The 13420-nt window shown below is 39.8% G+C and overlaps 1 protein-coding gene across 1 annotated transcript; it reads left to right on the top strand.

Annotated features, from left to right (window-relative positions):
• Positions 1-934: 934 nt before the first annotated feature.
• LOC133888007 (cation-chloride cotransporter 2) lies at positions 935-12001 on the top strand. Its single transcript, XM_062328092.1, has 13 exons — positions 935-1339; positions 4383-4532; positions 4716-4794; positions 5151-5242; positions 5668-5782; positions 6130-6230; positions 6748-6809; positions 8223-8471; positions 8551-8665; positions 8803-8997; positions 9681-10081; positions 10416-10577; positions 10670-12001. The coding sequence occupies exons 1-13, from the start codon at positions 1191-1193 to the stop codon at positions 11764-11766; spliced, it is 2967 nt and encodes a 988-aa protein (XP_062184076.1). The 5' UTR covers positions 935-1190; the 3' UTR covers positions 11767-12001.
• Positions 12002-13420: the final 1419 nt, after the last annotated feature.

Genomic DNA, 13420 nt, shown 5'->3' with positions numbered 1-13420 from the left:
TTATGTAAAATATTGCTTCGAAGTTTAAACTAGACGATTGCTTATTTAACATGCCTCATCTCCCTCTAAAATTTTGTAGTGGATCCACCCCTATCCTGCGGCTCTGAATGCTACGATTGAGGCCAGAGCTAAGAGTATCTCCAATGGTTATCTCCAATTGCTATCTCTTATTTCTCTCAGCATATTTATTAAAAGAATTCATTCCTAATTTCTCATACCTCATACTGCTTAGAGCTGTCTTTTTTTCTCTTTCCTTTAAAAGGCTAACTTTCCAAGATTCCTCTCGATGATTAAGATTTTTCTCCACATCAGTTTCATCTCTACCTCTACTTATTTTTTCTCTCTACATACTATAGTAATAAAAGATAGCTACTATCTACAACTACTGAAGTTGCCCTAACTCTGCTGCACGACCGAGGCTGCGGCGTCCACACAGGTTTTGCCAGTTGCTAAGGTGTTGACACCAGAGCCGAACGAGCCTAAGATGGCTTCCCCACATGCTCGCATACCGACACCTAAATAAGAGCCTACACCGAGCCCAACACGAGCTCATGCCCAAGAAGAAACAGAGGTCTTCGCTGATATTCCTTCTTGGTCCCCTGCTTTGGTTATGTTCATGGATGCAGCGTTTGTCTGCGTGCCACCACCGCTTGGGATTTCCGATCGTGCTGAAGACCTCCAACATGGCAAATTTTGCCGTAGAATCTGACGATGAGTTCGAGGACAAAATAATTATTTTTCACTGTGTGGCACGAGCGCTACTCGCTCGTGATTCGGGTTTTAGAGAACCGTGGTGTGCACAAGGGAGACGTGTGTATAGCGAATGTTGTAATTAAAAAAACAAATAGCACAAGGTTGTCATGTCATACGGGAAAATTTGCCTATAAAAAATAGTGAAAAAAGACCCCAGTCCGGCCCCACAGCGAAAAACAGAAAACGACACAGAACAGAAACAACCTGATCGCCCTCTCTCTCCACCGCTTCCGCCCGTTCTCCCATCCTTCCTTCCCCACCGCCTCCACCACCGGCTCCTCCTCCCCGCCTGGATCCGGATCCCAACCCATGCCAACACCAATGCCGGTGCAACGCCGCAATGCCCCGGGTTCGTAGCCTCGCCTAACCCACCCTGGATCTCACGTCTACCGCCCCCGAGGATGTGGCGGCGCAATTGATCGGCCCTTCGATCGGGAATGAAGCGCGGGGGCATCGGGGGCGCCGACGTGGAGGCCCCAGGGCCGAAGCCGACACAGCAGAGGAACCGCAGTGTGGAGTCCCACGACCGCGCCGTCGTCCAGATGGTGTCCATGGAACCCGGCTCGTCAGCGGGCGCAGCGCCCAGGTGATGGCGTCATGCTATTTTCGCGCGCATTTTTTATGTGTGCTGTTCATATGTGCGGAGGCGCAGCATGCGAAGATCACCGGCGTTGTTAATGTGGGTCTGCCTAGGTGTTGGCGTTGGGCATAGGGTGATTAGGGAAGTTGGGATGAATTTGGTGGTGATGATGGAGAGAGCTTTGTGCGACGCTAGCATGCAACAGTGACTCATACCGCGTTCACGTTTTACTGCGGTTGCATTGTACTTGGTTTAATCAACTTGCATAGTGGTTGTTTGCATTGTAGTTTCAGCTGAATCTGTAGGCGTTTTAGTAATTTTGTTTCTTTTTAAGATGAATAATGCAGCTTCCCAAGTGATTTATTTTAGTAATTTTGTTATTGTTGTAGTATGTGCGATAATATGAGCATATATATACATATTTCAGCATAACAAAAACAGCAAGAACCATATATCAAAAACATGATCATAATTTAGAAGGCTGCAAAAAATAATTGCAGAAATTATGAAACAAGTATCTGAAACAGTACTGATCAGGTTGATACAGAGAAAATGGCTCTCAGATCATTTACAACAGTTGGCCCCAAATCTAAGAAGATTTGCTCTCAAACTGTTCAGTTATATATATCACTAATTGAATTAGAATATGAGATCACACCTAGAAAAGATCTTGATATACAATGCTCTAGAAGCTACAAATACCTGGACAGAGCTACCAAGAAAAGAAATTATACTGAAAATGAACTCAGGACAACTAGAGGTCTCTGCACAGAGGTCAGCATAACAGCTGAACCTCAAGTAAGGCTGACAAATAAACAGACTAAGATATCTGAATGTACTGAGATCAAATATCAAGCCTCATGTCCAGGCATTGCTAACTATTGGCAGTGACTGCAAAGAAGGATTCAGCCTCAGCAAAAGCTCACTGAAATCCACTTAACAGAGAACAAATCAAAGCACTGCCTATGGTGATACTCAGAGCACCAAGATCAATTCTATTGTACTTATTATTCTAACTCAATTTCAACACAATAGATCATCACAGAGCATGTATATATCAGGGATCCATATAGTCAGAACAGAAAGGGAAAAGACGGCTCACAGTGCAACTTGATGAAGATGACTGAAGATCGAGGTAAGGCACGACTCAAATGCCGCTGACCCAGAAATCCAACAACCTGCCTTTTCTGCCGGTGTGAGGGATGTCGGAGATACAAGACCTCAACCGCACGGCCACTGCAGTACGGGCGAGCCTCGACAGTGCAGCTCCAGAGCGCCAACCAAGTTTCCTCAGGACTGAGCACCGGCCCACAAGCACGAGATGAACTCGAACTCAACCTCACCAATGCACCAGAGAGGAAATCACAGGGGAGACAAGTAAAAGGAGATCAAAACTCATCTGAAATTCATGTGAGGGAGAGGAGAAGATATATAGATGCGAGTTCGGCCCCATGGCAGGCACTCGGCCAAAACCATACCTCCGAATCTCCCGCAGCCTCCTGCCAGCCGACGGCTTCCAGAACCGAAAAACCCGGCCATAGCCACCAGAACCCAATCCGCCCACGAGGAGCGGAGGATTCGGCCTCTGCCGTTGAGCCACCGCCAGTACCCAGGAGGAGAAGGAAAAACCCAGCACCGAAAGCTCCGCCAATCCAACCCTAGCAGCTGGCTTATAAGCAACCAAGTCACGGGCCTGGGCCGAAACCAAAGAACTAGCCCGGTCCAGCAGCTCTACGCCGGCCCACAGAAGGAATACACATTGAAATTTCCAGAAAATACACAACAGTTATTACCATTGTGCCTTGGTCACAGAGACATGGTTTGAGGAACAAATATAAAGGCCTGCCATTATCTGCCTTGAATTACTGGCTTGGTTTCTTTTGTCATGGGTCCACTGGTCATACAGAGTTTGGCCAGATCACCTTGCGAATTGTGCTATTGTAGGGCTGACATAAATCTGGTTGTTTGATTGGAATTCTGAATGAGGGAATACATAGATGCCGAGGTGGTGCATTCAGAGTTTTAGACATGTTGTTTGGTCCTGTGGTTGTGAAGTTTGAAATGGCATGTGGGTCCAGGCCCACATGTCATTGACACATCAAGGAATTGGGTGAATTTTCAGTGGTAGGAGGAATTTATTCTTGATGTATGACTTGGTTTTTTATTAAGTCACCTTCTCCTGCCTAATGAACTCATTTTTTTAACCTTTTAGGATGGTTTTGCTATAGCTTAGAGCCTAGGAGTATTATTGTCCTTTTGTAGGTTGGAACACTGCACCTGTAATTCTCAGTTTGTCACTGTCATCGAATCTGAGTAGTATAAGCATGTTTCTTTTATTTGGAGGAGCTCAGGATGGTGCTACCACTGTTTCTATTCAGAAATTATTACCTATAGCTTGTAGAGAACTGCATTGTCATTGTTGCTGTTGGCCTGTTGCAGTAATCAGGATTAACCACTATATTTGTCACTTTACTTACACTTGAAGTTTCTGCAGTGTAACTGTTTGGATTTGTGAACTGACCATTTAAGGCTTGATATTTTATTTTGTATTATGTATTTATGTGTATTTTACTGAGGGGAAATGATCTCGTTCTCTATTCTATTTTCTTGAGGTGCATGGTTAGGTTTGTAGGAACTGAATGCATTACTTTACACAACCTTGCCTATTTTGATCGAAGTAGTGGCGCTTCCGCAGCTCTGAACATCTATTCCTGTTTCAAATAATTTTGAGCAAGTGGGCATAACTAGGCAATCATCTTTTTAGGTGAAGTCTGACCAAAATATCCCTCCAAAATATCTTAAGCTCACATTATGAGACAAAAAGCTGGAGAAGATGGCTTAGTTATAATGGTTACTGTAGGAAAATATCCATCGAGAATAGTGAGGTTTAAAGTATTCGCAAACAAAGTTTTTGTCAAGAGTGCCAATTATTCGAAATTGAAGGTAGCAATCATTCTAGCTAGTGGTTTCCTGCTCTCCTAATTATCTGGTTATGAATTCTAAAAGTAAAATATGCAATAACGAACACACTTATTTTTCTATATGATAGGCACATGAAGCCTGGTACTAATCTAAGTACTGACCCAAGAATGCAAATGGCTTCTTCAAATGGTCATGTCACACCTAATGTATCTCAAAGTGATTCCAAGCTGGAACTCTTTGGTTTTGACTCTCTGGTCAATATTTTGGGACTTAAGAGGTATGATCACTTGTTCTATAGATTATCTTCATATTAATTAGAGATTTGGAAGTTTTTTCCTGCATTTATGTTCGCCTTTCGCTAATCATTTGTTGTTTAAGGAAATTGCTAGAAACCTAGAACCATTTATTTTACTGTACAAATGGAAAGAACCATGCCATACATCTAATTGATTATGAACAGTATGACAGGAGAACAAAATCAGGCACCAGCTAGCCCTAGGAGTGGTGAGGATGTGGGGATTACCATCGGATGCCCTAAGGTTGTTTTTCCTTGTCCAGTGCTCTTCCATGATTGCTAGTTTGATGCCAATTCCGAAATAGAATAATCATTAATTTCATGTATTCCCTGTTGTATAGACCAGCTTATTTTATTCTGTTGGATTTTATTACTTCTTTTATGTTATTTCATTCTAATTCTGAAACAGCTGTTAAACAGCCTCGTATAGAGTTTTTCCCTTTTGTTTAGTTTTTTTTTCAGGCCTTTTTTTTTCTTTCCTGCTGTATGGTTCGTTAATCATACTCTTTTTGTGTTATTTAATATATATTACCACAGTAGGGGCTTTCACAACTGTATTCCCCTAAAAAAAGATAAGTACATTGTTTATTTTGTTTGCAGGAAACTGAGCATAAACTTGGTACCATGATGGGTGTCTTCATTCCATGCTTACAGAACATCTTGGGAATAATATACTATATTCGTTTTACTTGGTACACTTCTATTCATGTTTCTTGTTATTGCGTTTGTTGCATTAGTTTCTAGTTAGTTTCTGCAGTATAAAGACGTCAATTCTGATCGTATTCGTATTTTTCCATGTCATCAAGAACCAAGTAATGCAAGTGTCCCTTTGTGACAAATAATCTTCATGTAACATTTGTGATCTATTTATTTATTGCGCAATGACCTGTTTCTATAATATAACCAAATCTAGATATAGTAACTTAGTAAAAAACAACATCGGGAAATGTAAATTGGTAATTTAAAACTGGTGCCTCAAAGTATTCTTTCAATTGACAACCTTGAAGATTTGTCATTTCAAAATTTGTGGTTCATGACATTTCTTGTATCCTTGTGCATAAGGTACCAATTTGTTCCAGTGTTCAAGAATTGACCATTTGTTTTCTATTTCATGTAGGATTGTGGGTATGGGAGGCATATGGCAGTCACTTGTTTTATGCGCATTCTGTGGTGCATGCACATTTTTAACTGGAATATCATTAAGTGCAATCGCGACAAATGGAGCAATGAAGGTATTTTTAATATGAGTAGAATTTGTAGTAGGTGATAGTTCCTTGAATCAGGCTCTACATGTCTTAACTGAATGACTTCATTTCGCTTTTGTTCTTTGCTCGTAGAACATAATAGGCAATGAGGCTAAAGCCTGAAAAGCTAACCGACAGTAAAATAGATTTTTGATAATTTCAAAGCTGGAAAGTTCAGAATACACTAGAATAATTTGTATTCCATTTCCTCTATGTGTTTTGTTAGTAAATCACTTGTTAAAAAGTGGAACAAGAGTTTGTCGTTTGCATCCTACCATGCTGATCCACAAATTTGAACACTAATGGACTGATATTCCTTTCTTTTTGATCCTCAGGGTGGTGGCCCTTACTATCTAATTGGCCGTGCACTTGGTCCAGAAGTTGGAGTTAGTATTGGATTGTGCTTTTTCCTTGGAAATGCAGTTGCTGGAGCTATGTAAGCCTGCATTACATCATGCCAATTATTTGATGTTCTTCGTCCTGAGTATTTATTTCCTCTTCATATGAATTCTGTAGAAATGCAGATGTGCCCCTAGGGGCCCAAACTCCACCCCCTGAATCCTGTTTGTTGTTGCTTAGTTATGTATTATGAATAAAATATTTTATGGTAGAATAAAACTGGCGAAATGTTAGTGCTATGTTTGATCTTAGCAATATTGCAGGCTGAGACTGAAAACTTTATGTTAGTATGTGTTCTTGAGAAAAGAAAATATCCTTGGTAAGAAAGGTGAATTGAGGACCAAATATCATAGAATATTACATGATGAAAAGTTGACTCTTGTTTCTTGCTAGTTGTGCTTGACGAGATTTCAGATGAAGGAACTTTGAGTGCATTATCCCATTCTTTCGTGAGTGGAGTGCACACGCACTTTGTATTTTTTTCTCTTCAGCACTCCCTCTCGCTGACAGGCATTATGACCTACGTTGTTCTTATTCGGGATCACTATTTTCAGGTATGTGCTGGGAGCTGTAGAAACCTTTTTGGATGCGGTTCCATCTGCTGGATTTTTTCAAGGTACTCCGTTGTTCAGAATTCTAATCAATACGTTTGCTCTTGGCTTGTTTCTGAAGATCTTATGTGTTGACTGAGTAGTTTGCGTATTTGGACAGACAGTAACATAAATCTACGCTTTTATGTCCATTGTTGCGAACACTACATGTGGCTGCGGCTTGTTTTTAATTTTATTTTGGCAATGTAATGTATTTGGAGCAATCTTCTTAATGCAATGACACACATTACTCCTGCGTGTTCGAGAAAAAAACTTTATTTCTGCATATGTGGTATCTGTATATGTTTCACATTAAAGTAACTACTACAAAATTTGACCAAAACTTACACAACTGCTTAATAATAATAGGACAAGGAAAACAATCACCTGATGCATGTTATGGCTGTATTTATCGATGCAATTAGATATACCAGCACAATTGTTGAAAACTTGAACTTTAGATCAGACTGAATGGCTAATGACTCTTTTACCCTCTTTAAACATTACCAAATAATTTAACCAAGTCCAACAATATTTGCCTTGCTAACACTAATTTATCCCTAATGCTGAATCGTCAGAGTATGACTAGGGTTTTAGAAATACAATTTCATTGGCAAAACTGGCAAGTGGCTACAGGGCACTGTACATGTGTTGCATTTGCCATGGCACACCCTAAAACCCGTATTGGGCTAGTGGGTACTGTCAAATGGTGCCCATTTGTCAAAACACACTGTGCCCATTATAACAATATTATCGTGATCAACAAGAGAGAGAAGAACGCAAGAGTTCTATTTTACCCTTGGTGCTAAGAACAACGTTTAAATTTGGGGATTGGTGCAAGCTTTTGGGAAATAGCTGCAAGTATGTTATACTGGTGTGCTGAACATGTGGAATTTGGATGTTTTCATCTTGGCGCCATTTGCTGAATGGCTACAACTGTGGCGAAAAGGGTCAAGGGTACCTGATGTCATTTAGGATTGTTTCTCTCTTCAAATCAGATGGATATATTATTATAATATAATGTCCAAGTGTGTTCTGTCAAACAGCCACCATTTTTTGTAGTATCCACTAGATAAAAACCAATCTTAGGATGTGCTTGGGCTGCAAATACCACATATTTGCGGTGTCCTATACTCCTATAATCAATTTGCCATTTTATAACACACATGGGTTGGAAATTTGGAATGAGGAATTTAAGTGAACATTATAACAAACTTTTATTTTCTAAAAGCAATATTTGGGATATAATTTGTTGCGGTGTTATGAAGAACAAACAGAGTTGTCTTATCAATTTTGAAGCAGTAGAAAATATTTTTTTTATCTTTGAATTAGTAAATTTGCGAAAGTTTGCTTTTGAAGTGGTGTAGAAACATATATCTTTCATTTATCTAAGTTTTGATGTTCATCTATTTGTTTAATTAACTCGTATCAAAACGCAGAGAGTGTAACGGTGGTCAACAATACATTAGTAAATGGTACAACAGTAGCTGGTGCAACAACTGTATCAACACCCAGCTTGCATGACCTCCAGATCTATGGTGTCATCTTGACCATACTGCTCTGTTTTATTGTATTCGGTGGTGTCAAAATTATCAATAAGGTTGCTCCTGCTTTCTTAGTACCAGTCCTCTTCTCAATACTTTGCATTTATATTGGCGTCTTCATAGCACCAAGGCCTAATGCTTCAAGTAAGTAGTCCTTTGACTATCATTGTGTTGAATTTTCTTTATTTTGTACTGAATTTTTATTGATGTTTTTCCTACTTAGAGGGGATCACTGGGTTAAGTATATCTACACTTATGGATAACTGGAGTTCAGAGTACCAACGTACAAACAATGCTGGAGTCCCTGATCCAAATGGCTCAATATATTGGGATTTTAAGTGCGTCCTTTTTTTCTGCTTCTGACGCTCGCATTTTAAATCCTTCTAGTTAGAGACATTACAATGCAATTCATTCATCTTTCTTCATTCTCTATAATCAATTCACGCTTACTGACAGTTCTCTACTTTTCTTTCAGCGCATTGTTAGGACTCTTTTTCCCAGCTGTTACCGGAATCATGGCCGGTTCAAACCGGTCTGCTTCACTGAAAGACACACAACGTTCAATACCAGTTGGAACAATAAATGCTACCCTTTCAACTACTGTGATGTATCTGCTATCTGTGTTTCTATTCGGAGCCTTGGCTACAAGAGAAGAGCTTCTATCTGACAGGTTTGAGATTTCTTAGAAATATGGCATCAGTTGTTTTGCGCTCTAAATATTGGTAGTATGTTCCCTAGTGGTAGATAACTTTAGCGTATTGAGTTTGCGACACCAAGGCGGATTTTACATGCCATGTAATTCAGTCACTCCCTACTATTCTACCACACTTTGGCTGAAAGGAAGCAAAACCTTTTCACTCCCAGAAAAAGACCTTATTAGAGCATTAGTAAAGAGTCGCTAATTTGTGTCATTTTTTGGTAACCCTATTTGCTTCCGATGTATCACTGTACTGGTATCCCCCTGCGGCAATTTTTAGTGGTTATTCGAATTTGGCAGACAATTTTCTTGCTGCTATATTTGTATTGTCATAGGAGGCCCCGCATAATGATAGATGGTACATACTTACTTATAGCTTCACAATAATGAGTCACATTTTCTTTTCTTCACGTCTGAAATTTAAAGGGAAAAAACCTACTAAAAAAGGTAAGATCAGTTTATGTCTGAACCACTGAATTTGAACGTAATGAGTAAATGCTCATATTTTTATGGGCGAGTGACAATAATCAGAATCATACAGTTTAAAATATTTGAAATCTTGAATTTCTCTAAGTTCATAAAAAGTACATTTCGCTGTTTTGTCAGATACTTTCTGTTTTGTGTAGTCAGCTCATAAATTTGCTTAATATATGCAGGCTTCTTGCTGCAACAGTTGCTTGGCCTGCTCCGGTAGTAATTTACATTGGTATTATTTTGTCCACTTTGGGTGCAGCGCTACAGAGTATGACAGGGGCTCCAAGGTTACTTGCAGCAATAGCGAATGATGACATCCTTCCTGTTCTTAATTGTTTTAAGGCTTATGAAGGGTCTGAACCTCATGTGGCAACTCTGTTTACAAGCTTCATCTGTATTGCTTGTGTTGTGATCGGGAACTTAGATCTAATTACACCCACTATCACTATGTTTTTCCTCCTGTGTTATGCTGGTGTGAACTTGTCATGCTTTCTGCTTGACCTCCTTGACGCTCCTAGTTGGCGCCCTCGATGGAAATTTCACCACTGGAGCCTTTCTCTGATTGGAGCATTTCTTTGTATTGGTATCCATCCTCATTCTTACATTTTCGTTTATGACCACATGTATTTTTTCTGAAAATATATGACAACATGTTATAATCAGTAAATACTGTTAGAAACTTAGAATAACATTTATAAAGAATCTTTGGACATTAGAACGCCCAGCAACTAAAAAGTGTGTAAATTCTGAAATATATGCTTATGAAACTGTTTTATTTGTCCTTTTCCCAAGATTCATCTTTTAAGTCTACTAGTTGTTTTTTCCTAATATAACTAAATAAATTGCATCCTTAAACTGTATTGATTTTTTAAAAAAGGTTTGGTATATTGACAGATGATTTCACCCTAAATTTCCAGTTATCATGTTTATGATCTCATGGGCTTTTACCGTGGTCTCCCTTGCTCTTGCAAGCCTCATCTACTACTATGTCAGCCTAAAAGGAAAGGCTGGTGACTGGGGAGATGGATTTAAGAGTGCATACTTCCAACTGGCTCTGCGAAGTCTCCGATCGCTGGGAGGTACAATGTTTTTTTGCATGAAAATAAACATTCCTCAGCTGAAGTACAAGCTACAAGCACCATGTTATATAATTCTGACCATTTTCATGCAGCTAATCAAGTTCATCCTAAAAACTGGTACCCTATTCCTCTCATATTCTGCCGCCCTTGGGGTAAACTTCCAGAAAATGTCCCATGCCATCCAAAACTTGCAGATTTTGCCAATTGCATGAAGAAAAAGGGACGTGGTATGTCGATTTTTATCTCAATCATGGATGGCAACTACCATGAATCGGCTGAGGATGCAAAAATGGCCTGCCGTCAACTAAGCGCATATATTGACTATAGGCGTTGTGAGGGTGTCGCGGAGATAATCGTAGCACGCTCAATGTCAGATGGTTTTCGCAGCATTGTTCAGACAATGGGCCTTGGCAATCTGAAGCCAAACATTGTTGTGATGCGTTACCCTGAGATCTGGCGACGTGAGAATCTGACACAGATACCGTCGACATTTGTCAGCATCATAAATGATTGCATTATTGCTAACAAGGCTGTTGTCATTGTGAAAGGACTCGACGAGTGGCCTAATGAGTACCAGAGACAGTATGGGACCATTGACCTATACTGGATTGTGAAGGATGGAGGACTAATGCTTCTGTTATCTCAGCTCCTACTCACCAAAGATAGCTTTGAAAGCTGCAAGATTCAGGTCTTCTGCATAGCTGAAGAGGACAACGAAGCTGAAGAGCTAAAGGCTGATGTAAAAAAGTTTTTGTATGATCTTCGGATGCAAGCTGAGGTTATAGTTGTGACTATGAAGTCATGGGAAGCATGTGCCGAGAGCAGTGCTGGTGCTAAGAATGATGAACCACAAGAAGCATATGCAAGCGCTCAGCGTAGAATCAGAACATACCTTTCCGAGATGAAGCAAACTGCACAAAGAGAAGGGCGGACGCTGATGGAGGATGGCAGAGAAGTTGTGGTTAATGAACAGAAGGTTGACAAGTTTCTCTACACTATGCTGAAGCTGAATGCTACCATCCTCAAGTACTCCAGGATGGCCGCTGTGGTGCTGGTTAGCCTCCCACCGCCACCTCTGAACCACATGGCCTACTGCTACATGGAATACATGGATCTGCTTGTCGAGAACGTCCCGCGAATATTGATAGTTAGGGGGTACAGAAGAGATGTCGTCACACTTTTCACATGATTAGATACACATCGGAGGATCTAGCTTGGTGGTTGTACCATTCCAGCGTGATGGTTGAGCAGATGCTGCATGGATTGTACTGCTGAAGTTGGAACTTGGAAGCCATCAAGTCGAATTCTAGATGGATTTTACTGATTCATACGTGCATAACATTAGTTTCATTCTTTATAAATTCAAGACATTCACACGGATAGAAAATACCTGGTCTATAAATTTTTTATAGAGAAGCTTTTCTCCATAGAGATGAAAGCTCCAACGTTGATGCCTATTGTTTTCTCTTTGCATTCCTGCCTTCTGTAGAATGTAACCATATGTTTTCTTCTTTTTGAGAGGAAGGATGTAACCATATGTCTGTAGATATCTCTTGTATTTTGTACTATCTTTTAGGGCTTGAGGTATCAAAACAAATAAATGAAATATTGAATACCGGAATTCTTAATCGAAGTACTATATTCCATCTCCATGATTTTTGGGAATTAATTGGTAGATTGTCCCTGTCCATTGCCTCTAAAATGTCTATCAGCGTCAGCCATCGGCCTATGTTTGGATGGTTCATTGTCCATGCTAAAGTCCACAATACCAGTGGCGAAGTGTGATAGCTCGCCGCATGTGCTTTGTCAGTTGGCACTTGCTCGGCTTTCATGTTGGAAGTGATGAATATTGATCAGCTTATTCTTCCATCATAAAAAGTAAAAGCGGTACCCATGTATCCTATGACTGGGTATGATGTTCGATTAAATTTCAATAGAATGTAATATACTGTAGCTCCTTGCTTCAGCTAAAATTGAGCGTCAGTTTCAGTTGTTTTTTTCCCATGCAGCACTGATGTATATGTATAAACCACCTGTTTTACAGTAACATTTCATAATGATGTTGATAGATGGACCTGTATTGCGCCCAATTTCAGCAGCAGTCCGTAAGAGTGTTACAAAAGGGTTACTTTTACTGTGGTCGTTTTTACTGTGGTCAGCTGGTCACAATCCTCCAAGTTTACAATACGAAAGGCACCAAAGGCGATTCCCATCCAACCTCGAATTAACCAAGGGGTTAGGACCTGTTTTGGAGTGATATATTATATGTTGGGGAAATTTTCGACTTTAGGAATACTTCTTCGGTTCTCAAATAGACGTTGTCCAGGAACAGGGCAGAGCAGGAATATTTCACGCCTAGGGCAGGATTAGCCTAGAATAGGCCAAATCCTTTATATTTTACATTTTAATTTTTTCAATAATATTTACATGGTCTTATGGACCTAGGACAAGGGCTATTGTCCTAGTCCTGGATCTGCCACTATTTAGAAATATATGTATGTAAACTTTAGAAACTTTGACAATTAATATACACAAAATTACTACAATTTATCATATGAAAATAGTATTAGTATTTTATTCATGAAAAAAGAATTTTGAACACAAAGGAAACATCCATTTAGATATATGTGGTTTCCTACAAAGTTCTTGTGAGGATATTTTGTTTGAAATATGGTCAATATCGGTTGTTTTTTTTCCTATTTTATTGAAAAACCTTTTAAAACTAATTTTTTAAAAATAAACCACTCAAAAATAAATTTTTAAAAATGAACCTTTTGGCCATGCCATAGTGGGTACACCACTCACCGTGTGGCCGAGTTGGGGCTCCTACTTGCGGTGGCCAG

This window comes from Phragmites australis, chromosome 1, assembly GCF_958298935.1.
Source record: "Phragmites australis chromosome 1, lpPhrAust1.1, whole genome shotgun sequence".
NCBI lineage: Eukaryota > Viridiplantae > Streptophyta > Magnoliopsida > Poales > Poaceae > Phragmites > Phragmites australis.
Note: the sequence above shows the minus strand (reverse complement) of the source record. Positions and strands in the feature narration are given on the sequence as shown.

What these genes read in the sequence shown, in the direction of transcription:
- LOC133888007 (XM_062328092.1), top strand. Translation starts at nt 1,191, where the DNA reads ATGAAGCGCGGGGGCATCGGGGGCGCCGACGTGGAGGCCCCAGGGCCG. An exon ending in TACTATATTCGTTTTACTTG is followed by an intron (nt 5,243 to 5,667) that starts GTACACTTCTAT and finishes TATTTCATGTAG; the next exon opens with GATTGTGGGTATGGGAGGCA. An exon ending in TGGAGCATTTCTTTGTATTG is followed by an intron (nt 10,082 to 10,415) that starts GTATCCATCCTC and finishes CTAAATTTCCAG; the next exon opens with TTATCATGTTTATGATCTCA.